Source organism: Aotus nancymaae, unplaced genomic scaffold (assembly GCF_030222135.1).
Source record: "Aotus nancymaae isolate 86718 unplaced genomic scaffold, 86718_ANA_hifiasm-v0.15.2.pri h1tg000077l, whole genome shotgun sequence".
NCBI classification, from domain to species: Eukaryota; Metazoa; Chordata; class Mammalia; order Primates; family Aotidae; genus Aotus; species Aotus nancymaae.
This window is the reverse complement of record NW_026988492.1, coordinates 5197365-5222707: the sequence shown is the minus strand read 5'-3', so window position 1 is coordinate 5222707 and position 25343 is coordinate 5197365. Positions and strand designations below refer to the sequence as shown.

At 46.9% G+C, this 25343-nt stretch overlaps 1 protein-coding gene across 2 annotated transcripts; it reads left to right on the top strand.

Moving 5' to 3' along the window:
• The first annotated feature begins 1972 nt into the window (after positions 1-1972).
• LOC105712529 (supervillin-like) lies at positions 1973-22949 on the top strand. 2 transcript variants are annotated; one of them, XM_064368519.1, is made up of 12 exons: positions 1973-2180; positions 2272-2358; positions 6181-6358; positions 8446-8618; positions 11245-11409; positions 12674-12810; positions 13419-13566; positions 13692-13837; positions 15057-15232; positions 17070-17214; positions 17912-18188; positions 22570-22949. In XM_064368519.1, exons 1-12 carry the CDS (start codon positions 1988-1990, stop codon positions 22752-22754), a joined length of 2010 nt encoding a protein of 669 aa, XP_064224589.1. In that variant the 5' UTR covers positions 1973-1987; the 3' UTR covers positions 22755-22949. The 2 variants fall into 2 exon arrangements, with proteins under 2 accessions (XP_064224589.1, XP_064224590.1); XM_064368520.1 differs by lacking the exon at positions 22570-22949 and having other exon boundaries at positions 17912-18208.
• Positions 22950-25343: the final 2394 nt, after the last annotated feature.

Sequence of the window (25343 nt, the reverse complement as noted above, 5' to 3'; positions counted from 1 at the left end):
GCTCAGATGTAGTTTGAAAGCGATGCGCCAGGCCGGGCGCGGTGGCTCAGGCCTGTAATCCCAGCACTTGGGGAGGCGGAGGCGGGCGGATCACGAGGTCAAGAGATCGAGACCATCCTGGCCAACATGGTGAAATCCCGTCTCTACTAAAAATACAAAAATCAGCCGGGCGTGGTGGCGCGCGCCTGCAGTCCCAGCTACTTGGGAGGCTGAGGCAGGAGAATCGCTTGAACCCGGGAGGGGGAGGTTGCAGTGAGCCGAGATCAACCACTGCACTCCAGCCTGGCGACAGAGCGAGACTCTGTCTCAAAAAAAGAAAGAAAGTGGATGCGCTACAGCAGGGGCCTTCCTCGGGGAAAGCCGCAGGGCAGGGCCCGGAGCCGCCGCCTCCCCCCGAGTTCCCCCAGAGGAGCCCCGGGGCGACAGCCGGGGACGCGCCTCCTGCTCGGGAGGGGACGCCTGTCCGCTCTTCCTTCCTGGCGTTAGCTCCGCAGCTCCTGTGCTTTGTGCCTCGCCGCAGACAGGGGTCTTGGGGAGCAGGGAGGGGTGGCTCGAAGGCGGAGGAAAAGCAGACTCTGCTGCCAGCGTGTGAGGACCTCCTGCCCCAATGCCGCCCGTGACCACCACCCACACTCTCCTCCCCAGCACACGCCACTCAGTGCCTCGTCCTCTGCCTCCATCCCTGCCCCTCCCTCCCTCCTCAGCCCCCTCTCCGCATCCCAGGCCTGTCCTCAGCCCCCTCTCCCCATCCCAGGCCTGTCCTCAGCCCCCTCTCCCCATCCCAGGCCTGTCTTGAGCCCTCTCTCCCCATCCCAGGCCTGTCCTGAGCCCCTGCTCCTTTCCTCATGTCTCTTAAGCATCCTTCTAGTGAGTGATGATTTCCCTCCCCAACCTGTGATACCAGATTTTATTTATCTTTATCATCTTTCAAGAAAGTTTGCTTTCTCATAGATCTAAACCCTTTGCAGCTCTGGTAATTGAAACAAATTTTAAAACTTTTATTGACATCATCAATCAAATATATGTACATAATGAGAGGTACTTCTAGAATATTACCCAAAACTTGAGTTTTAAACCATTTAATGGTATTTTTTATTAATTTTTCTATGTTGTAATACTTCTCCCATTCACAGGAGGAAGGAGCAGAATCATTCATTCGTTCAGTTTTCCTTGTAGGTGATAGTGATTTGCATATTCTCCGGATGTTGTTCGTCCAGGGATGCATTGTCATCTAAGTGGCAATGTCATCTAAGGATTTCGCTTTTATTACAAATGAGTACAGAGAACACTCACTTCTCATTTTGTTTTATGTAAATGCACTAATTAGTTTTCTTTCCAATGCCTTCTGCTTAGGTTAGGGAAGCCTTACTCATCCTTCTCTCACTAAGTTTTCTTCTTCCAGCTGGGTGTGTTCTCCATGCTGGGATTCCTCCCTTTCCCTTTCGTATGTCTCTTACCACTTGCCCTTTTAAAGATTCCCCACCCTGCTTCTCGGTAAATACATGAAGAAAGACATTTCTGGTTTCCGCCCACACAGGAGGTGGACAGGACCCTCCAACAAACACCCACAGTCGGTCTAGACCTGCCCCGTGGTTTCTTTTGAAACATTGTTCCTCCTTGGGTTACTGTCCGTGTCATGTCCCCAAGGCCACTGTCCCTCCCTCCCCTCAGCCTGGAGGAGAGCTCCCGTGCTGGGGGCCGCTTGCTGGCGAGTGTGACACAGCTCATTCTGCAGATGGCACCAATGCACTCTCAGCTGCCCCTGACACCCCCAAAGGGCCTCAGAACTCGCGGCTGCATCTGCTCGAGTTCACGTGTCATGGACGTGTTTTCCCACGGCTTGACTGTTCATTTTGGAATATTGGCTTGTCAGCCACTGCAGTCCTTGGAAATAATAAAATCCCGTCTGCGTTTGCAGTTGGTGGTCCCACAGTCGCGGTACCTGTGAAATGTACGTGTGTGTGCCTGCAGGTGTGTACATTCTAACATGTCGTGCCGTCTACCCTGGGACTCCTGGAGATCCGTCACGGTCCCAGGGATTTCCAGACGTGACCTTGAGGCGCTCAGTAGCTCATCTGTGTGTTCCGCAGGTTTGGCGTCACCCACTGCCATAACCCCAGTGGCCTCACCCATTTGCAGTAAAACAAGAGGCACCACACCCGTTTCCAAACCCCTGGAAGGTAAGCGGCCAAGGCCCCGGCCACGCCAAGCAGTTTCTGACCAGAAGAGGCCTTCGTGATGCTGTCTCACTGACGGTTTCTGCTTGCCTAGATATCGAAGCCAGACCAGACATGCAGTTAGAATCGGACCTGAAGTTGGACAGGCTGGAAACCTTTCTAAGGAGGCTGAATAACAAAGGTACCTACCAGAAACCAGAAGGCTTCACTCTCAGAATCTCTAAATCCTAATTCTGATTGCTTTTCTTCCTCAGCTAAATTGTTTTCTTTCTATTATGGCTTCACTAATCCATACTTCCATCATGATCTTTGTTGCTGTCTTTTAAAAACTGAAGTTTTGGTCAAGCCTGATTAGACTATCAAGCCCTGACTCACTTGATAATGTAGTAAATTGGGGACTTCCAATAATACATTTTTCTATTGAATCTAAACCCTTGATGTCATCCAATCAGAACTGTGAACTGAGTGATTTTGCTTCTAACTCTGAAAGCAGATTATTCCACGTTGGCAAAATCAATGTGATCTTGGGCCTGGTGAACTTTAAATTACATGTTATCAATTTCCAATAAGGTAAAAGCTGATATTATTTCTTATATCACAAATGATTTCTAAAAGAAAATTATAGCAAATGAATGTTGAAATATTTCAATATAAAACTCAATGAGGTATACAAAAAAAAAAAAAATAGCCTTTTATCTCTTGATTAAAATATCCAGTCCTGGAAACTTACCAATTACTAGGCGCTGGGAGTCCCTACTGTTGACAATGACCACTAAAAGGTTCAAAATAATACAGTCACCACTGAACAGAAACATAAAATGTAATATAATCACTGAGTTAGCGAAGCAAGGAATGCCAGTCGGCAGAGCGTTTATGCCACACGTGGAACAGCGATCTAGGCCGTGGGTCAGCAAGCGATGGCCGTTGCCGAATCCAGCTGCCAGCCTGCTTTTGTTTTGTGTTGTTCCTTTGTTTGTTTTTTTAGAGACAGTGTCTTGCTCTGTCACCCAGGCTGGAGTGCAGTGGTGCCATCATAGCTCACTGCAGCCTTGAACTCCCGGGCTCAAGCAATCCTCCCGCCTCAGTCTCCTGAGTACATGGGACTATGGGCATGCACCACCAAGCCTGGCTAATTATTTTGTCTGGTTTTGTAGAGATGGGGTCCCACTATGTTGCTCAGTCTGGTCTTGACCTCCTGGGCTCAAACAATCCCCCAGCCTTGGCCTCCCAAAGTCCTGAGATTATAACCATGAACCACCATGCCCAGCCCTGTTTTTGTTAATAAAGTTTTATTAAAACATATACACGCCCATTTGTGAACTATTGTCAACAGCCTTTGCATTTTAACAGCAGAGCTGAGTAGTTGCAACACAGGACCTGTGTCGCCCCTCCCCAGGCAAAGCCTAAAGCGTTTACTGCCTGGCCCTTTTTTTGGAAGAAGTTTGCCGACCTTTGATGTAGAACGAGGCTGAGCCTAGTTCATCCACCCTCAGTAGAAGCAAGCGCAGGTTCAGAAGCGTTGAGTGGGCCGTGTGTGCTGCAAGGTCAGCCTCCCTCTCTCCTGTCATGTTACTGTGGGAGATCTGTTCAGGTGGGAAGTCCTTACGTGGCAGATGAAGTAAGGACCCGGGAAGCAACCACCCTGTATATCACAGTCGTGTTTCCTCCACTCCTGGAACGTAGGAGGAAATACAGCTTTTAAACTATTGTGAGGCATCATTGTAGTCCTTGTGTCTATAAAACTCTTTTTTTTTTTTTTTTTTAGAGGAAGAGAGAAAGAGAATAGGAAGGAGAAAAAAGGAAGAGAAAGAGAGAGAGAGAATGGGGAGGAGGGAGAAGGAAAAGAAAGAGGGAGAGAGAATGGGAGTATTGCTTTCTTGCCCAGGCTAGAATGCAATTTAGTAATGGGTATTGAAAACCTCTTTTATACTGATAATTATACTTAATGATGTAATCAGGAAGGAGTAAGGGAAGAAGATAACAAACAAACAGCCAACCAATATTTAATTTAAACCTATGAAATGCTATGCGATTACTGAGGAGTGATTTACTTCCAATTATATAGTCACCTTTGGAATAGGTGTGAGGTGGTAATGTATGTTTTGTGTATTTGAAGTGGAGAGTACTATAAATATTTATTAAGTTTACTTGTTCCGGGTCTGAGTTCAAGTTCTGAATATCCTTGTTAATTTTCTATCTCGTTGATCTATAGAATCGTTAGCTCTTCTTGTTGCATTGATCCTTTTGCCATTATGTAATGTCATTCCTCGCCTCTTTTGATCTTTGTTGCTTTAAAGTCTACTTTATCAGAGGTGAGAATTACATCTGCTGCTTTTTGTTTATTAGTTTATTTTTACTCTCTGTTCAATTGGTAAATCTTCCTCCTTCTCTCTGAGTCTTTGTGTATTGTTTCATGTAAGATGGGCCCGGATGCAGCATACCGATGGGTTTTGGCTTTTTATCCAATTAAAATATATGTAAGTTTAATACCAGCATTTGATGCTAGCTGGCTGTTTTGCCCATTAGTTGATGTGAATTTTTTATTGTGTTAAAGTTCTTTGCTTTTTGATATATTTTTGGAAAGGCTGATATTGGTTGTTCCTTTATATGTATAGTGCTTCTTTCAGAAGCTCTTGTAAAGCAGGCCTGGTGGTGGTGAACTCTCTAAGTACTTGTTTGTTCGCAAAAGATTTAATTTTTCCTTCGCACATAAAGCTTAGTTTGGCTGGATAGGAAATTCTGGGTTGAAAGTTCTTTTCTTTAAGGATGTTAAATATTGGTCCCCACTCTTTTCTGGCTTGTAGGGTTTCTGCTGAGAGATCTGCTGTAAGTCTGATAGGTTTCCCTTTATGGGTAACCTGAACTTTCTCTCTAGCTGCCCTTAGTATTTTCTCCTTCATTTCAACCCTAATAAATCTGGCAATTATGTGCCTTGGGGTTGGTCTTCTTGAAGAATATCTTTGTGGTGTTCTCTGTATTACCTGGAGTTGAATATTACCCTGCCTTGCCAGGTTGGGAAAATTTTCCTGAATGATATCCTGAAGAGTATTTTCCAACTTGGATTCATTCTCTTCATCACATTCAGGTACACCTATCAAACGTAAATTAGGTCTTTTCACATAGTCCCATATTTCCTGGAGACTTTGCTCATTCCTTTTCATCCTTTTTTCTGCATTCTTGTCTTCTCGTTTCATTTCACTGAGCTGGTCCTCGACTTCTGATATCCTTCCTTCCGCTTGATCAATTCGACTGTTTAAACTTGTGCATGCTTCGCGAAGTTCTCGTGTTATGTTTTTCAGCTCCATCAATTCACTTATATTCTTCTCTAAATTGTCCATTCTCATTAACATTTCGTTAAACCTTTTTTCAAGGTTCTTAGTTTCTTTGCATTGGGTTAGAATAAGTTCTTTTAATTCACAGAAGTTTCTTATCACCCACGTTTGGAAACCTGCTTCTGTTATTGGAATACCGGTGTAATCTATTAAGCCTTGTTCCGTTACTGATGAGGAATTGCAATCCCCTGTAGAGGGAGAGGCATTCTGATTTTGAGTATTCTCTACCTTTTTACGCTGGTTTCTTCCCTTCATTATATATTTGTCCGTCTGTCGTCTTTATAATTACCGACTTTCTAACTGGGTCTCTGACGTCCAACTTGTTGATTCCCTGCGCCGAAATCTGAGCAATCCACTGAGCCGGCCAAAAGAGCGGTGTTAAGATTGATGGTGCTTTTCTGCCCGGGAATATCCGGATTCTGCACCAAGAACTGGCGTGCTAAGGCACCAGCAAAACCGCCACACCGGCCACAAGAGTCGCCCTGGCGACCCGTGGAGCTCCTCCACTGGGAATCTCCTGGTCCGTGAGCAACTAATATTCGTCTGAAAGTGTGGCGTCCTCTCGTTCTTTGCGCTTTCACTGGGAGGTACGTGCCCGAGCTGCTAATCATCAGCCATCTTGGATCTCTCTCCCGCCAAAACTCTTACGTCATTTGCTTGTTTGTTGATAGTTGGCGGGATGCAAGAAACGGTGCTCACCGTCACCGGCAAGTCTGTGAAGGAGGTGATGAAGCCGGATGATGACGAAACCTTTGCCAAATTTTACCGCAGCGTGGATTATAATGTGCCGAGAAGCCCTGTGGAGCTGGACGAGGACTTCGATGTCATTTTTGATCCCTATGCACCCAAGTGAGTTATTTGGGTCTCCATCTTTCCTCCACTGAGAAGGGCTTCCGTCGCCTGCCCGCACACAGCACATTCACGGGGCTCTTCCTGGCGTGACCTCCTTCTCCTTCTAACTCCATCATAGCAGCGTTAGTATTCTAGGGCCAGGGCACGGTGCAGCAGGAGCCAGGGGCACGGAGCCTCGCAGCAGATAAACGTGCAGGAGGCAGACCAGATGTGCACGCGGGCAGACCCGTGGGCCACAGATACTTGTCCCGTGCCATAAAGAGGATGTCACTGGACTTTACACATCACTTGAATATTGTTTTGCAGTTTTTAGGTTTACATCACTTAGCAGAGAGTTCAACACCTGTCTTTCATTTGACATATTGAATTCTTACTCATAACTTTGCAAAATATTTGGATGAGATGGGCTCAGATTAGTACAGCTAATTAGAAAATCAGTAAGCATGTTACTTAGCTTCTAATCATACATGAAATCAATAGCTCTGAGCGTTTTCTCAGTGATGTCTTAGGGTTTCTCTTCCCGCAGGAACATGACTAAGCCAACCAGGAAAAGTGATTACGGTGTTAGGATTCCTTCAATTTCAAGTGCCAGGAAAAAGATCCCAACTCAAACCGACTTCTGCTAAAAAGAAAAGTGCGCAGGGGTTTACTGGCTCACTCGCCGAAACGTGCGGGTGTGAGCTCGGGTTCTAGAGGCCCTCAGAACAGTCTGTCCTGGCTGTTTTCCTTTGGGCTGGCCTCCTTCTTCGTCAGGCAGTGGCCAGGCAGCAGATGGACACCCCAGCTGTGGAGTCACAAGGCTGCCTCCTTGGCCAGCCCGGCACAGGTAGCTTCTCTTCCCAGTAGTCCCAGCAGAAGGTCCAGGTTTGATTTTCTTGGCTTCAGCGTGAGCCCAAGTCCATCCCTAAACCAGTCACTGTGGCCAGTGGGATAGAAGATGCCGACAGGCTGAAGGCGGGTCTCCGGGTCCCCTCCAGAGCCACAGTGGGGACACAGAGAGTTTCCCCAAAGGAAAATCCAGAAGTTATTATGAGAAGCAGAGGAGGGCGTGTAGACAGGCCACACCCACGGCAGTCCACCACATCCATCTGGTCTTTCCTGCGAAATTGTCAGAGTGACATATCATACCATTTCTACAAGCTGCTCCTGATACATTCTTTGTATATTTCAATTTGCATGTTTTAATTTCCTACCATAAAAAATCAAAACTTTGCCATTTTCCACCTCAAAATAGTATTTTGGGTATTTGCACACCTAGCTATTTAACCATTTCTCAATGTCACTGTTTAAACTGGTGTATGTCATAATTTAAACATATATGTATATTTTCACACATATGACACCATGGTACGTAAAGAGGCCTTTCGGGCACAGAGACCCGCGCAGTTGGAGGTGGACAGTGGCAGCAGGGGCCTGTCGGGAGATCACTTAGCTCGGTCAGCTCACCTCCCCCAGTCTGGTTTTCCACCCCAGAGAGTTGTGAGAACATGGGGTGGTCACAGATGGTGGTGGGCCTATTTATTTCAATATATTCTTCCAAAGAGTGGTTATTTTTCAGAGGGGGCAGTGAGTTGAGTGGAAACTAGTCATGGAGGGACAGCAAGGGGACCAAAAGCTATGGCATGGGGGAAGGTTTGGTCTAAGCAGAGAGGATCACATCAAGGAGCCGTGGTCTGCAAGTTCCTGAAGGGCTTGCGGGGGACAGACAAGTAGACATGGGAGTGTGATTCCAAAGCGAGAATGAGGACGTGTGCACGGGCGCGGTGAGGAGAGGCAGGAGCTCCCGGACCCCCAGAGCTGTCTAGCAGAGCCTCGAGCTGCCCGGAAGTACTCCACACCCTTCCAGGCAGACCAAGGGGCATGAGTGAGTGGGGGCGTCTGGGTGGCTGGGATTTGAACTCAGTGGGCTTGCATCCCTCTTCCTTCTCCAAGATTCTACGAGTCCACCTCAGGGGAGTTGCGGTGTGGGGAGGAGTTGCAAGACCTGTAACAAAATCAGGAAATACACTGTGGAGTCCAAGACCCGCAGGTCACCAGGCGTGGGGGTGTCGCAGACTGGGACCGCGCTCTGCTTCCATCCGCAGATTGACGTCTTCTGTGGCCGAGCACAAGCGGGCAGTCAGGCCCAAGCGCCGGGTTCAGGCCTCCAAAAACCCCCTGAAAATGCTGGCGGCCAGAGAAGATCTACTTCAGGAATACACCGAGCAGAGACTAAACGTTGCCTTCATGGAGTCAAAGCGGATGAAAGTAGAAAAGAGTGAGTATCTGAAATCCCTGCCTGCTCCCGCGCTTGGGAATGGCTTCTTCCGTTGCTTTAATCACGTCTTGGTTTTCTGCCTGTGAAGGCCGATAATGGTGCTCAGAAACCCTCACGAAGTAAAAAGGAGTAAATATGAACACACATGTGCACGCTTACCTAGAATCGAAGGATTTGTTATAATTCTCACAATGTGTATCACCTATTCAGTTGTTTAATTCTAATTATCCTAGGGTTTTCTTTTTTTTTTGTTTTTAAGAGACTGGGATCTCATCATGTTGCCAGGCTCATCTCAAACAATTGGCCTCAAAGAGTCCTCCCACCTCATCTCCCAAAGTGCTGGGATACAGGCAGGAGCCACTGCGTCTGATTACAAATTATCCTATTTTGTTGGTTTTTTTTCTGGAAGTGAGAAGAGATGGCTATTTCTGAGTATGTTAATTCAGCCATTTTCAGCTCTGTTGATTCTGAACAGTCATTCTTCATTTAATCTTATTCAAGAGCAAGTCATTTGATCTCTTATAGTAAACGAGCTCAAATCACTGGTGTTTCTAATCTTAGATTTTTATATTATTCATTAACACATAACCAGTGCTTTTCAAATTGTTCTTGGTAGGACCCTCAGCTTCTAAAGTTAGGATGTGAGCTGGAGGGAGCAGGGGGAGCTGCCTGGGGGCGATGGATGGAGGCGAGGAGGTGGACTCCAGACTCACCCTCACTGTGGGCTGAGCCACGCTGCTCTGATCTGCCCAGTAATGTGGGGTTCCATCATTCTGAAACAGGGGTTTTCTTGGTTTGAGGTGACAATGTGCATAATCTTGATTTTTGAGATAATCTTGCTGTAATTTTCATTTTCCCATAACATTCATAAACCAATTTCCTAATGTTTGTGTTAGAAATATAGTATTTAGCTGAAGTGGTTGAGCCTTTTCATTATAACTGGTTTACTGAGAAAGTATATTTCAGCCTGTGTGTGGTGGCTCATGCCTGTACTCTCAGCACTGCAGAAGGCAGAGGCAGGAGGATCACTTGAGCCCAGGAGTCTGAGACCTGCCTGGGAAACCTAGCAAGACCTTATCTCTACAAAAAATACAAAAATTAGCCAGGTGTGGTGGCACCCACCTGTGGTCCCAGCTATTCAGGAGGCTGAGGTGGGAGGATGGCTTGAACCCAGGAGGTCAAGGTGGCAGTGAGCCCTGATTGTACCATTGCACTCCAATCTGGACTACAGAGCCACACCCTTTCTCAAAAAAAAAAGTGTTATCAAAATCACAGCATTTACAAGTAGTATTCTATTTCTTCAAACCTAATCCCAGTGAAATAAACTTCTGAATTTGTCTCCAACATATACATTTTTTTTTTTATTTTGGAAGGGAGTCTTGCTCTGTCGCCTAGGCTGGAGTGCAGTGGTGCAATCTCAGCTCATTGCAACCTCCGCCTCCTGGGTTGAAGCGATTCTCCTGCCTCAGCCTCCTGAGTAGCTGGGATTACAGGCACGTGTCATCATGCCCAGCTAATTTTTTGTGTGTTTTTAGTACAGACAGGGTTTCACCATGTTGGCTAGGCTGGTCTCGAACGTCTGACCTTGTGATCTGCCTGCCTTGGCCTCCCAAAGTGCTGGGATTACAGGCATGAGCTACCGTTCCTGGACACATAAACATTTTTTAAAACAGTAAGTTGGAGAAATGAAGGTTTGTTGGCACAGATTTTTTTTTTTTTTTTGAGATGGAGTCTTGTTCTGCCACCCAGGTTGAAGTGCAGTGGTGCAATCTTGGCTCACTGCAACCTCTGCCTCCTGGGTTCAAGTGATTCCTGTGTCTCAGCCTGCCAAGTAGCTGGGACTACATACTTGGCTAATTTTTTGTATTTTTAGTAGAGACAGGGTTTCACCATGTTGGTCAGGATGGTCTTGATCTCCTGACCTTGTTATCCGCCCGCCTCAGCCTCCCAAAGTGCTGGGATTACAGGTGTGAGCCACCATGCCTGGCTGGCATGGATTGTACATATGTTTCCTCTGCCTCTACTTTTGGGACCTCAGGGGTTAAATTGGTGATGACTGACCGACCCATAGATGTTTGCTGTTTTGCACTGAAAACCCATCTTATAATTACAATAGTAACTCTGAGAGCAGAATACCTCAAGATATCATCTGACTGATCACTTCGCCTTTAGGAAAAGATTAGAACCTAATCATCCCTTACAGAGTGTCCACTTTTTTTCTGTTTACATATAAAAGCTTTTGGTGACAGATATCTAACAGTCATCCGGCATCTATACATTCCAGCATGTAAAAGTTGTTAGGATTTAGAACAGCTTTCAGTGGAACTGCAACAAGTGAATCCAGCTCCTGGCTTTGTACTAGAGCAGCTGGTCCACGTCGTCTCAGTTCTTGTCCCTCTGCACAGTGCGGTGTGACAGTTACCAACAAGCCGTTTATATTCTCGATGCTGTATTTAGTTCCCAGCACGGTGGTTAAGCACTGAATTGCACATTTGATCAAACCTGGGTCTGTTTCCCTCTCGGGACTAACTTGAAAAGACAAAGGTGTTGGGTCGGTTGTGAATGATTTCTGACGGTAAATATTGTCGCTGTAACTGGACCTCCTGCGTTGTGTTTCCTTATTCAGCCCGCCCAGTGTCTTCCAACTCCACCTTCTCAGAAGTCACCCTGGCGGGTTTAGCCAGTAAAGAAAACTTCAGCAGCGTCAGCCTGCGGAGCGTGAACCTGACGGAACAGAACTCTAACAACAGCGCCGTGCCCTACAAGAGGCTGATGCTGTTGCAGATTAAAGGTATTTCAGAGCAGCTGGGCCCAGTGACTCAGGGCCCGTGGTTTCTGTCTGGTCACCCGAGGAGTCCTGACTCATTCGCCTGTGCCGGGAAGGGAACCCACGTTTTTTGAGAACCTCCTGTGTGTTCCTTGCTATGCAACCTCCTGTCTCTTGAGCTTTCCCAAATTCCATGAGGTAGGAAGCATTCTGCTCACCAGGGCTTCCAGAGGCAGGAACGTGTCTGGGGTCCCAGCAGCTGCTGGGTGGCAGAGTTGGATTCGAACCCACGTCCCTGACTCCAGAATCCCAGCTTTTGCTCCTGATGCCCCGTGTCGCACGAGGCGGCCACATATTCATGCAGTTATCAGAGGCGCCCTACCCAGTTCTCCCCAAGTCAGTACAGAACCGGGGAGGAGGAGGGCACAGCTTGGAGAAGGAATCAAGGGAAGGTCGAGCAGATGCAGCCCCCCTGCATTCCACTCCAGTGCCCTTCTGTCCATGGCAGGGGAGATTTCAAAGATGAACTAGGGGGCCGCTGGCCATGAGGAGGGAGACTCGTCCGCCCCCTGGTGGCCACTGTGTAGATGACTCCTCGAGAGGAGAATGGAGGAAATCTCTCCCTCCAGGAGGGTTTCCCACGTGTTTCTGCATGACCGCTGTCCTATTGCATATTTTAAAAAAAAACTAGTGGCAAGCTCAAATAAACGATCTCTGTCCTGCGTCCTAACCCAGAGACTACATGGTCAGTGTAATTGTGGAAAGCTCAAAATCAACGAATACTTTGGAGAAGGTGTTGAAAGCCACAGAAGGCAGTGCCTCCCTCCTTCCAGTGGAGAGGCCCCTAGGGTTCACAGTGGAAACGCCCCAGGGGAAGATCCGACCCTTCCTGAGGGTGTGGCTTCCCTTGCTGAGGCCACAGATGTAACTGGGTACGGGGGGTGGCCAGGGGAGAGAAAGGCCCCAGGTGAAGAGTGAAGGAGGGAAAAGGAGCCCCTGTGTTCATTTCCCTGGAAGGGGGAGCCTCAGTTCACCCATGCATGTGACACTGACAATGGTCCTGAGATGCGGGTGACATTTGGGAAAGCAGGAACCAGGGAAGCAGTCGCTAGTGCTGTCATGATGCCCTTTCTAAATCCCCCTGCTGCCACCCTGGGCCATGGGAACTCTTATTAGCAAACGAGACTCTTTAGAAGCAAAAGCGTCTGCAGCAGGGAGGCTTCCGATGTGGGGTGCGTCCTGCCCCCGTTCTCTCTGGGAAGACAGTGACCGTTTGCCTCGTGTTCAGGAAGAAGACACGTGCAGACCAGGCTGGTGGAGCCTCGGGCCTCAGCGCTCAACAGCGGGGACTGCTTCCTCCTGCTCTCTCCCCACTGCTGCTTCCTGTGGGTAGGAGAGTTTGCAAACGTCATAGAAAAGGCAAAGGTTGGTAACTAGAAACTAAAAATGCTGTAGTGAACGTCCCCTTTACACAGGTAGAGTGTTCTCCCTGGTGTCGGTCACAAAGCTTCTCAAACGCCGAGTGTTGCGTTCAAGTGAGAAGGGATAGGTGGTGTTTCTTTTCCTGAATGTCTCTCAAACAAGCTTTCATTACATGTTTAAGTGGGATGTTTTAGGACTATGACCTACACCCCCAGCGTTTAGGTCCTGGCTTCCTTCTTACTCCTGTGTAAGAAAAGGAACTGGCCCCACTTTGAAGTCCTTTATCTCAGGTCGCTCTGAAGTTCCTCCGTAGACCTATTGAATGAGAATGTCATGGGGTAAGGCCCAAAGAATGAGTGTTTCTTAAAAGCGTCACATGTGACCTATTGAAGATGGAGAACTATTGCTCTAAAGAATTGAAGCTCCCTGGTCTTTCAGTTACACTTTCTTGGGGTCATTGAAAATATCCAGGAACCAGCATCCACCCAGCCCCGTGGTCACAAGGCTTTCCTTTCAGGCGCGCCCTGTTTCTCCTCTCTGGTTTTCACATGTGCCGCTCTGTCTAGCCAAGGGCTTTTCTACCCAGGTAATGCATTCCTCTCTTTTTCTAGGCCTCAGAACTTGCAGCTTTAATTCAGACGAAGAGGGAACTTGGTTGTAGAGCTACTTATATCCAAACCATTGAAGAAGGAATTAATACACACACTCATGCAGCCAAAGACTTTTGGAAGCTTCTGGGTGGCCAAACCAGTTACCAGTGTAAGACTTTATTGTACTTCAGAGATTGACAAGACGTGAATCTCCTTTCTTCTCCCTTAACTCATTCTAAACCAGCTACTTTGCAACGGAAAATGTGATGCTCTCCTGTTGTTCTTATCCCTAAGCTGCTGGAGACCCAAAAGAAGATGAACTCTACGAAGCAGCCATAATAGAAACCAACTGCATTTACCGCCTCATGGATGACAAACTTGTGCCTGATGACGACTACTGGGGGAAAATTCCAAAGTGCTCCCTTCTGCAGCCCAGAGAGGTACAGTCTGTGGGCTCTGCCCTTCAGTGACAAAGCACATCAAAAGCACTCGGCACAGCCTGCCCGGTAGATTAGATAGCAAGTTTCCAGTAAAGGTTAGCCAGTGTCAGTACCCACTGTAGATCATTTACAGCTTTTTAAAGGATATTTGTGATTTCAACCCATTACTGAAATCTTAAATGCTAATATGGAATCCTGAATATCGGTCAGAGGTGAAATGGATCATTGAAGACTTTTATGTCTTAAGCAAAATGTAAATATTACTTAACCCTATGTCTTGCACTTTGCATAAACATTATAACAAAATATTTTTCAGTCCTTAGTTTAAGGAATCATAGATGCGTGTATGTATAATTTGTGGACTTGCCAATTAATGTGCTGCTTTCGTCCTGTCACACCAGTAAATATTTGTTAATCACATACATTTCCAGTCCCATTAAGTCTGCTGAGTGTCGAGACGGTGGAAGACACACAAGGCCCTTCAGTGTAACTGGGCGGAAGAGTGTTAGGAGGAATGTCATCTGGAGCGAGGGTGGCTGTGTGATGTGTATGGGCATTTACATGGGAAAAAAGTCACAGAAAAATCTTCAGGAATAATTTTACATAGAAAGTGAAATTGAGCCGAGTTTAGAGTTAAGCAAAATTTGAATTGCTGGAAATGAAGGGAGAAATCATTCTAAGAGAAAGAATAAAACGAACCATGAAAATAAGAAATAGCACTACGTTCAGGTATTCATTCAGCAAACACTTAGTAATCAACCCCTCCTGTGTGTATTGCTATGATCTGATCCCTGCCCTTAAGGATCTTGGAATTGTGTAAAGGTGAGAAGACACCATTGGACCCTGAGTGCCTGGTGTATGAAGGAGCCTCTGTGTATATATTAAGTGAATGAGTGAGCACATGAGAGAGGGAGGAACAGGGGAGAGACGGAGGAAGGAAAGAACATAGGAAGATGTGCTTACACAGCTCTTGTGGATCACAAGAGGAGGGAACATTATCTCGGCCACTTAGGACACTGGGAGGAGGAATCACGCCCCCGGGGCAGAGGCTGGCTTGGTGGGGCAGTGCCAGCTGGGATCTCATGGCCTTTCTGGGTCTGTACCGGTCGCCCCATTAGGATTTCTGTCTTCCTGCATTTGACTCGCTGTCAACAGAGACCCTGATTCAACTGTTGCACGTTCCTGAAGTTAACAAATTCTTTTGTGCCATTTCTCCCAGGTACTGGTGTTTGATTTTGGTAGTGAAGTTTACGTGTGGCATGGGAAAGAAGTCACGTTAGCACAACGAAAAATAGCATTTCAGCTGGCAAAGCACTTATGGAATGGAACGTTTGACTATGAGAACTGTGACATCAATCCACTGGATCCTGGAGAATGCAATCCGCTTATCCCCAGGTACTCCTGCCGCCGCCCGGGACGGCAGATTCCATTCGATCCCTCTGTTCTCACTGCAGTCCTCTACTCTCGCTCTTTGTAGGGTTCAGTTTTCATAAACGATCATATGCAGTGGGCCGTGAATATTCACAGAAGGAACACTTCTTTCACTTTTATCCAACTACTGCAGAAATATGGATGCTGTAGTCTTCTGGAAGAGGTTTATGTGATAGCTGATTGTCTGAAGTGAGCGGGAGATGCTGCAAGTTCCCACCTGCGGCACTCCAGCGGCTGCCGTGGCAGATGAGCAGCAATTGTTTAAACAAACCACATACAAGTCTAAAAGGCTTCCCCAGATCTGGAATTCAGCCACCGATGTGAAGGTGCAGAAGCAACGTGCTGCTTCTAATTCACACCTTCCCAGCATCGCCCCGGAATTCCAGGATTTATTTGGCAGCGGATGATGTTGATGCCTTTACACTTTTTGGGAAGGGAAGAGAGGGAGGAGATGGCATTAAAATAATGACTGCGGTTTTAATATTTCCCGCATGTACTGGACTCTTTAAAGTCATTTCGGCAATTCAATAGAATATGCGAAAACTCTTAAGTTATGATTATGAAAAAAAGAATTCTTACAGGCAAAGGATTGTTGTTTTTTTAACTATCAGACCAAAAAGAAAGTAGTGCTTTTTAACTATACGTGCCATTATAATAGATTAGAAATTAAAGGATTCCGCTATGTTGGCCGGGATGGTCTTGAACTCCTAACCTCAGGTGATCCGCCCGCCTCGGTCTCCCAGAGTTCTGGGATTACAGCCCTCAGCTCTACCTTTTTCTAAATTACCTGTGTTCTTGGGTACAGCACAGAATCTGAAATCCCAAGCCCGCACGAGAGCTCCGGGTGGGGCTGTGCTGTTGTCTTTCCTGTCTTTCTGTGCTCCCCCTGCTGCTGCCCTGGCCAGTGACCTAGAAATAAGTGTGCAAAAACGCACTTCGTGATCTGTGAGTGTGTCCATTTTAGTGACAGGAGAATCTCTGTACTCTGGAGAGCTTAGCTGTAACATGACATAAAACAGTTGAGAACTGGGGGAGGGGAGCTGCCTCTTCCCTACATCTGTTAATTAATTGAAGGGAAACTTGGTGAGTGTCTGCAGGTGACTGGGTGGCATAGATTAGATGATGAGTAAGGTTTGCCCACAGCTCCTGCCATTGCTGAAATCCCCACCCAGCATGCCACCCCAGAGTATCCTAAGAACAAGAATTTGCTAGAATGTGGCCAGATACAGGAGCCCATGCCTGTAGTCCCAGCACTTTGGGAAGCTGAGGTGGAAGGACTGCTTGAAGCCAGAAATGCAAGACAGCCTGGGCAACGTAGTGAGACCTGGTCTCTATTAAATAATTAGCCAGACATGGTGGCACATAACTGCAGTTCCAGCATTTCCAGAGGCTGAGGCAGGAGGGTCACTCCAGCCCAGGAGTTTGAGGCTGCAGTGAGCTATGATTGTGCAACGGCACTTCAGCCTGGGCGACAGAGCAAGACCTTACCTCAAAAAAAAAAAAAAAAAAAAAAAAAAAAAGAACTTGCTAGAATGTAAGAAAAGTCTAGTCCTGACATGATTCATGTCACATTCAGGCACATCAAAAACTCCATGGATGCAAAGGTTTGCAAAACTTCAGACTAAAACAAAATGTCATTATTTGGTAAAATACAGGAATAAGAAAACCATTTGTTCTATATACCACTTATGTGCTTTGAGGTTTTTTCCAGTAGCCGCTGTTTTAGATTCCTATGTAAAACTTGGCTTAATCTTGGTTCTTTTCCTGTTTATTCTCCCAACCCCCCACCCCCACCCTGCAGAAAAGGACAGGGGCGGCCCGAGTGGGCGATATTTGGGAGACTTACTGAACACAATGAGACGATTTTGTTCAAAGAGAAGTTTCTGGATTGGACGGAACTGAAGCGACCGCATGAGAAGAACCCCGGGGAGCTTGCTCAGCACAAGGTATCCTGGCGACCAGGTCTCAACCTCGGGGCTTGGTTCGGGTCCCAGCAAAAGTGGCCTTGATGTAAAATGATCAAATCAGGTAGTTCGCATGACCGTCACCTCAGATTTATCAATTCTTTGTGGTGAGAACATTCAGATCCTCTCTTCTAGCTGTTCTGAAATATGCAATAGTGTTGGGGACAGTGGCCTGTCGTGCCGTAGAAAAGCAGCTCGTTCCTCGCTGATTGTCACTTTGTGCTGTTGGCCAGCATCTCCCAATCCTCCCTCTGCTGCCTCCTTCCCTCACCCCCTCCCCATAAAACAGATGCCTGTTACAGCACATCAAATTGTACGCACAAAAATGTGTCCACTAAAATACTTTTTTAATTAAAATAAACACACACAGCCTTAAAGCCAGGAAGCCTTCCCCGGACTCACGAGTAGAACAGCAGACTGGCCTCCAGTTCTAACCTGACTCCGGGAGGTGAAGAGTCAGGTTTGCACCTTTTCTCGGGCGTCCATGTGCTCTTGTGGCGATGGGTGTTCAGACCTCCCAGAGTCTTCCTGGAACTGCAGCCTTTCCCTCACTGCAGTTAAGCATCCTGGGACAGAGTGTGGAAGCTGTATTTTTATGCTGTCCCATGAACAGTTGAAGCAGCGTTGAGTGTGACAAGGAATGGCTGTGGAAACAGGCAACCTTCATGTTCCCCTGTAGGAAGACCCCAGGGCCGACGTCAAGCCGTACGACGTGACGCGGATGGTGTCCATGCCCCAGACGACAGCGGGCACCATCCTGGACGGGGTGAACGTCGGCCGTGGCTATGGCCTGGTGGAAGGGCACGACAGGAGGCAGTTTGAGATCACCAGTGTCTCCGTGGATGTCTGGCACATCCTGGAATTCGACTATAGCAGGCTTCCCAAACAGAGCATCGGGCAGTTCCACGAGGGGGACGCCTATGTGGTCAAGTGGAAGTTCATGGTGAGCACGGCAGGTTAGTGAGCGCTCGTGGTTTCTTCCGGCTGAAAGAGGCTGGCCTGCAACCCTGCGGGAGCCAGCTTCCCCAGCACGCCCTGCTGTGCCCTCTGCTGTGTGCGCGCGTGCAGTGGGGCACTCCAGTCATGCGTCTTTGAGAGCCACTTAGTAAACCACAGAGGGGAAAAGAAGTAAGGCCGAGTCTCTGACAGCCTAGCCTTGCCGGGACCGCTGGTGTTCACCTGTAGAAACTGACCTGCACATCAAGGCTTCCTGGCTCCTTCTCTCCCTCCCTGTCCCTGTCCCCAGAGCTGTTCTGGGAAAGCGATGATTGGCCTCTAAATGATATTTCTCATGTGCCTGTGTGCTGCTTCAATTAAAGTCATTAAGTAGAGAACATCTTTGTGATTTAAAGCTGGTACCAAATGGTGCTGTAACATTATAGTAAATACACGCACACAAGGTTGATTTCAAAAGAGGTTGTTTCTTCCAAGGCTGAGCGCACAGGTGGCCTTTTTAGGTCTGGTTTAGTACATGCAGAGTCTAAACTCTCCTGGGTTCCTGTTGGTGACATGCCCAATTGCAAAACACTCACCTTGATGCTTGAAGCTGGGGGCGGGGGAGTCAGGTGAACTCTGGAGAAACCATCCATGTCCTTGCCAAGGAGGAGCCTTCCTGCAGCGCTCCTCACCCCTCCCACTTAGGACAACATGCAGGTCATAGCTCTGTGACATCAACTCAGAAGAGTTTTAGGCCTCTTTACAGCCCCCTTGCTGTGCAGGTGCGCCCGCCCCAGGGCCACGGGAGGCACAGGTTGATCAGACACCTGCAGGCGCAGAACCACGTGATTTCTTTCCTGATTTACACAAGACGCATCTATGCATCAGCTGGCATTTCCTGAGCACCTACTGTATGGGAGACACTTTTTGTAGGGACCAAGTAAATATTTCAGGTCCTATCTCCAAGACGCATGTGGTATCAATGACGTAGAGCAAGTGCAGGAACAGCCAGCAGGCGACCTTGCTAGGCACCAGGCCGGTGGGGTTGTGTGCTGTGCAGAGCCCAGCTGTGGCCCAGAGGTTTCCCCCCACCCCCTGGGGCACGATGCTGGGTCTTTACTTGCCTCTAGCTGAGGGCTTCCCGGGCTCCCTGAGACTTGTTCTGTTGTGATGCTAATTTCTCAGATGAGGACCAGGACAGTAAGATCAAGGAACCTGCCTGAAGCCACACAGCTAGCAGAGAGCTGAGCTGGACACTCACATCCAGGCACCCTCTTTCCAAACCCAACCGTGCTGTTAACCCGCTTTGTGGGCAGGGAGTCAGAGGGGGGCTCCAGCACAGGATGTGGGGAGCCCTGAGTTTGGCTACAAGGAGGGACCGAAGAGCCGAGTCACCAGATCAGGGAGCAGGTCAGGGTTGAACCAGCAGCAAGGCGACTTGAGGCTGGCTGCTGAGCACACCAAACTTCAGGGGCTCCTTAAACAGCAGGAATGGGATCTTCCAGCGCCCAGGCAGCTCCTGTCTCTCCTTCCAGGGAGTAGTGGGGTGGCGGACAAAGACCCCCAGTGGGAGGGACTCCCTTCCCTTCCCTCCCCTCCCCTCCCCTTCCTTGACAGGGTCTCACTCTGTCACCAGGTATTTTCTTTCTTCCTTTCTTTCTTTCCTTCCTTCTTTCTTCCTTTCTTCCCTCCCTCCCTCTCTCCCTCCCTCCCTCCTCTCCCCTCCCTCCTCTCCCCTCCCTTTCTTTCCAGCAGACTTACAACTTTGAAAAAGTCCAGCTTTAGAGAATTAGGATACAGCAGGGAGCATTTAGATTCCAGACTGTCCCTCCAGCAGCTGGGAAGCACAGCCCGACGGCACTTGCGGACACTCCGTAGCCAATGCGGAAGCTCTGGCCCCTTGGTGACACTAGTCTGGCTCCTCCATCACTTGCGTCCACAAGGGCCACACCTGCAAACAAGACTGAGCGCTCAGGGAGCACTTGTGGGAGAAGGTCAGCAAAAAGCAGTAGCTGTGCAGATGGTACAGCCTCCGCTTGGCCGATGCCAGCCAGCCTGCTACGGTCGTGTCCTGGCCCAGTGCCTGCAGGGCAGGGTTGCTCGCACCCCAGCAGGGTCAGGAGACAGATGCTCCAGGTGCCAGGGATGCTGAGCCAGGCTTCCCTAGGGCGTGACAGAGGCTTAATTCCTATAAATTAGAGGTGGCTGTGGTGCGAGAATACTTAACCATGAGCAGTCTTTACACCTCTGTTTTCTGTTATTCCTAACTAGCACTCCCGGCACCAAACTCACTCTTGAAAGTGCTTTGATGGGATAACATGTCCACACTTCATTTATTTATTTATTTTGAGAGAGCGTCTCCCTCTGTCTCCCAGGCCGGAGTGCAGTGGTGCAATCTCGGCTCACTGCAACCTTCTCTCCTGGGTTCAAGCAATTCTTTCTACCTCAGCCTCCCGAGTAGCTGTGATTACAGGCGCCTGCCTCCATGCCCAGCTAAATTTTGTATTACAGTTTAGGCAACTGATCAAGGCAGTGAAAAGAATAGCCCATAAGTCCTTAGCACTAAAAATTTAACCTTTACATTGTTAAAATTAAAAATGAATACAGATATGAAAAATTAATTTGTATATAGGACTACATTTAGATACGTGCAGGAAAACTGTAAGGAAAAATAGTGAAATGCCTGTTTTGTAAAATACCTTTAAATAAATAAAATTCTAGGCATACATCTGTAATCCGTGAGTTTTGGGAAGCTGAGGTGGGAGGATCACTCAAGGCCAGGTGTTTAAGACTACTCTGGGCAACATAATAAAACCCCATCTGTACACAAAATTAAAAATCAGCCCGATACAGTGGCATCCACCTGTAGTCCCAGCACTTTGGGAGGCTGAGGCAGGAGAATCACTTGAGCCCAGGAGTTCAAGGCTGCAGTGAGCTATAGTCATACCACTGCACTCCACTGCTCTGGCTGAGAAGCAGAGCAAGAACTTGTCTCTAAAATAAAAATACTTTCAGACCGGGCGCGGTGGCTCACGCCTGTAATCCCAGCACTTGGGAAGCCGAGGAGGGGTGGATCACAAGGTCAAGAGATCCAGACCATCCTGACCAACATGGTGAAACCCGGCCTTACTTAAAAAAAAAAAAAAAATTAGCTGAGCGTGGTGGCTTGCGCCTGTAGTCCCAGGTACTCGAGAGTCTGAGGCAGGAGAATTGCTTGAACCCAGGAGGCAGAGGTTGCGGTGAGCCAAGATCGCGACATTGCACTCCAGCCTGGGCAACAAGAGCGAAACTCTGTCTCAAAAAAAAAAACAAAAAAAAAACTTTTAAAAAGAAATACGATTGTATTTTGGGTAGATATAATCAAGTCTATTTAGAATGTTAGGACATGATGTTTTATTCAACTGTGAATGTATATTTACACAATGTACTTGAGTGCTAAAAACTGTCCAGGTCTTCGTAAACTCTTATGATCTATTTGAAACATACCTTTCCCCAGTCATCTAGCTGGTGCAGCGTGTTTTCAGTCCTTTGAGGAATAGGATTGCTAATCGAAGGCAACATTTTTTTGCTGAGTTAGCAGAAATTTCAGTTGAGTGGCTTCCGAATTAACTATAGGTATTTATAATGTCGTCATTGCAGTTCCTATTTTATTTTGCCCTCTCAAAAACACACAAACGTAACCAGTTCAGATCCACAGAGGATGGTAGGAAAGGCTGTTTTTAGTGAACCTAATTTAAGAAATTATTAGAATCATTTATAAAACCCATGTTACAGATACTTTGCCAAACAAATGGCCAAAAAAGTCAAGTAAATATGACCCCTGAACTTTTAGGAACTAAAATGAGTTTTCTTTTTCCCTTAAAATGTTAATACAGTTGTAATGTTGGAAATGGAATTGGAGCTGAGAAAAATCGCGGTGATGTAGAACCAGAGACTCCAGTTTTTGTTTGTTTTGTTACGGAGTCTTGCTCTGTCATCCAGGCTGGGGTGCGGTGGTGCTATCTAAGCTCACTGCAACCTCTGCCTCCTGGGTTCCAGCGGTTCTCCTGCCTCAGCCTCTGGAGTAGCTGGGACTACAAGCATGTGCCACCATGCCTGGCTAATTTTTGTGTTTTTAGTAGAGATGGGGTTTCACCAGGTTGGCCAGGCTGGTCTTAAACTTTTGACCTCAAGTGATCAGCCTGCCTCGGCCTTCTAAAGTGCTGGGTTTACAGGCATCAGCCACCAAGCCTGGCCAGTTCTTTTACTATTAGAATTTAACAGGTCTTCTGTACTTCGAAGCTCAGATAAATTCTACCTATGTTTCCACAATGCTTTGAACTATTTCATATTTTACATTCATTCTTCATCTAGAATTTAATGCATATGTTATCTTCAGCTTTGTTCTCTTTTCTTTCAAAGATCCTGGAAGTTTTAACTTCGCACCTCGCCTGTTTATCCTCAGCAGCTCCTCTGGGGATTTCGTAGCCACTGAGTTCGTGTACCCCGCCCGAGCCCCCTCTGTGGTCAGTTCCATGCCCTTCTTGCAGGAAGATCTGTACAGCGCGCCCCAGCCAGGTAAGCCTTGCAGTAGGCAGCTGTGCTGAGCAGCAGAAGGCACACCTTCCAGGAAGCCTTTTGATTTTACATCGGTATTAAGCAGCTTCTCTTTGCCACGTACACTCCCAGAACACTCAGAACAACATGTGCCTATGCTATTTCATCCTCATCTCTACACCAGAAGGAAGGAGGGTGAAATCAGCCTCACATTATAGCATAAGGAACGAGGCTCAGTTACTTAACCCACCCAAAGATGTCTGCTAAGAACAGATTGAGCGCCACAGTGGTAGAGCTGGAGTTGTGTATTTTGTAAACGTTCAAGGAAACTGTTTGGAAACTTCTTTCCACTGGTCAGCAGGTTATCAGAATTAATAAAAGTATCGTTATGTGCACTTAAGCCGCAGCTGCTATAGATAGCACTGCCTTCTTGTTCCAGCTAGACAATGCCTTTTTTTTTTGAAGCAGTTCTCTTTATAAAGTGTTATTTTGATAGTTTGTGGATTCTAAAATATATGTATATATTTATATAAACACCATATAAGTCAAATATGTATTTAGCAAAGCAATATGTATTCATTCACTTTCGAGATTTGTTTTGGTGTCAAAATAATATGAAAAGGTAGTTGGAGTTGCTTCTGTGGAATGAGCTCTGCCACCAATACGTATCTTCACACACGTTTGGAAACGTTTCCTGCAGCGTTAGGTATGACTTGTTCTGAGTACTGCTTCCGGTGCTAAAATGAACAAAGAATTTCTACTTAATGGCCTGGACTCTGGAGAATCTATGCGAATCAACCTTTCTACCTTAATATCTCCCCAAAAATGTATAGTGCCTTGTTTTTATGTACAGTTTATATACAGAAAAGTTTGCTCTGCATCTTCCATGAAGGTTTGGAGCATTATCTACAATTTTACTCTCAAATAACCAAAATAAAAACATGTCAATTTCTAATACTTGTTGCAAACATTACACATCATTTTGTGATACAGGACTTTTTCCCTGTGCTTTTGGAAATAAAAGCATCAGAATAAACACAACAATTAATTGATTGCTTCACATTGAATTCCAAGCATGTTCCTTTCTGGAATTTTTTTTTGGGGGGGCGGTAAATGATAACTTAGCACCAATATTTTGTCATTAAATATTAATGGCTATACATTTGAATTTAGGGCAAGATTTTATACAAGGTCATAAGATTAAATAAAGAGCTATTTGCCCATAAAACTAGTACTCAGTACTATATTGAAGACATATTTTTGCAAATCATACTCAACAGAAGTTCTTTTTTTTTTTTTTTTTCCAGATGGAGTCTTGCTCTTGTTGCCCAAGCTGGAGTGCAATGGCACCATCTTGGCTCACCATAACCTCTGCCTCCCAGGTTCAAGCAATTCTCCTGCTTCAGTCTCCTGAGTAGCTGGGACTATAGGCACCCTCCACCACACCTGGCTAATTTTTTGTATTTTTAGTAGAGACAGGGCTTCACCATGTTGGCCAGGCTGTTCTCAAACTCCTGACCTCAGGTGATCTGCCAACCTCAGCTTCCCAAAGTGCTGGGATTGCAGGTGTGAGCCACCATGCCTGGTCTCAACAGAGGTTCTTTACCCCACAACTCTATCTACATTTCAATTTCAGGATCCCAGTGCCTTTTAAAAAAAAGAGAAGTATGTGGATAAGATATCTAGAAAACTTAAAAATGAATTCGAAAACTCCTCACAAGGGCATATGTTCTTAAGAGACAAATCCATGGGTTTGAAGGTATTCTGTAGCCCTACTATGAGTTGTTACAGCCCTTCCCTATTCCCTGTTAGCCTAAGTTTAACACATTCGGTCACAGCACATTTGCCCAAAACTTCAGAACTTAGCACCCCACCCTTTCACTGCACCAGGGGAGGGACCTGTAACCTACTTCTGAGAGAATTTGGCATGATTTTCACAGGACTTTCTTGATCTCAGATCCAGAATAAAGCACAGAAGTTTTGAAACAGGCCTCTGTGCAAATCCTTTCTGAACTTATGTAGCCACTAATAACGGGGAACAATTACCAGGAAGTCAATGAAGAGTTCCAGTGCAAGTCCAGGCGCAGTGGCTCACGCCTGTAACACCGGTGCTTTGAGAGGCTGAGGAGGGAGAATCGCTTGAGGCCAGGAGTTCAAGATCAGTTTGGGCGACATAGTGAGACCTTGTCTGTACAAAAAATTTAAAAATTAGCTGGGCATGGTGGGGGCATACCTTTAGTCTCAGCTACTCAGGAGGCTGAGGCGGGAGAATCACTTGGACCCAGGAGGTGGAGGCTGCAGTAAGCTGTGATCCTGACATTTCACTCCACCCAGAGCAACAGAGCAAGACCTGTCTCTTAAAGTACAGTGCTCTATTTTCAAAAATATCACGGTAATTCAGATGCAGAAACATCAAGGTAATTCAAATGCAAATAACCAAGAATTAACTATATTGGAACGGCATTTGGCCCAAAGAAGTCTTCCTCCTTTTGAAAAGCAAATACATTACATCGCACGCATTTGTTCTTCTCCCCAGAGAAAGGTTGTTGGGCTGCTTCAGATGACTGACAATGGATGCCCCCGGAGGATGAGATCAGAAAGATGGACCTGCCAGGGGAAAGCGTCGGAGGCTTCTGTTC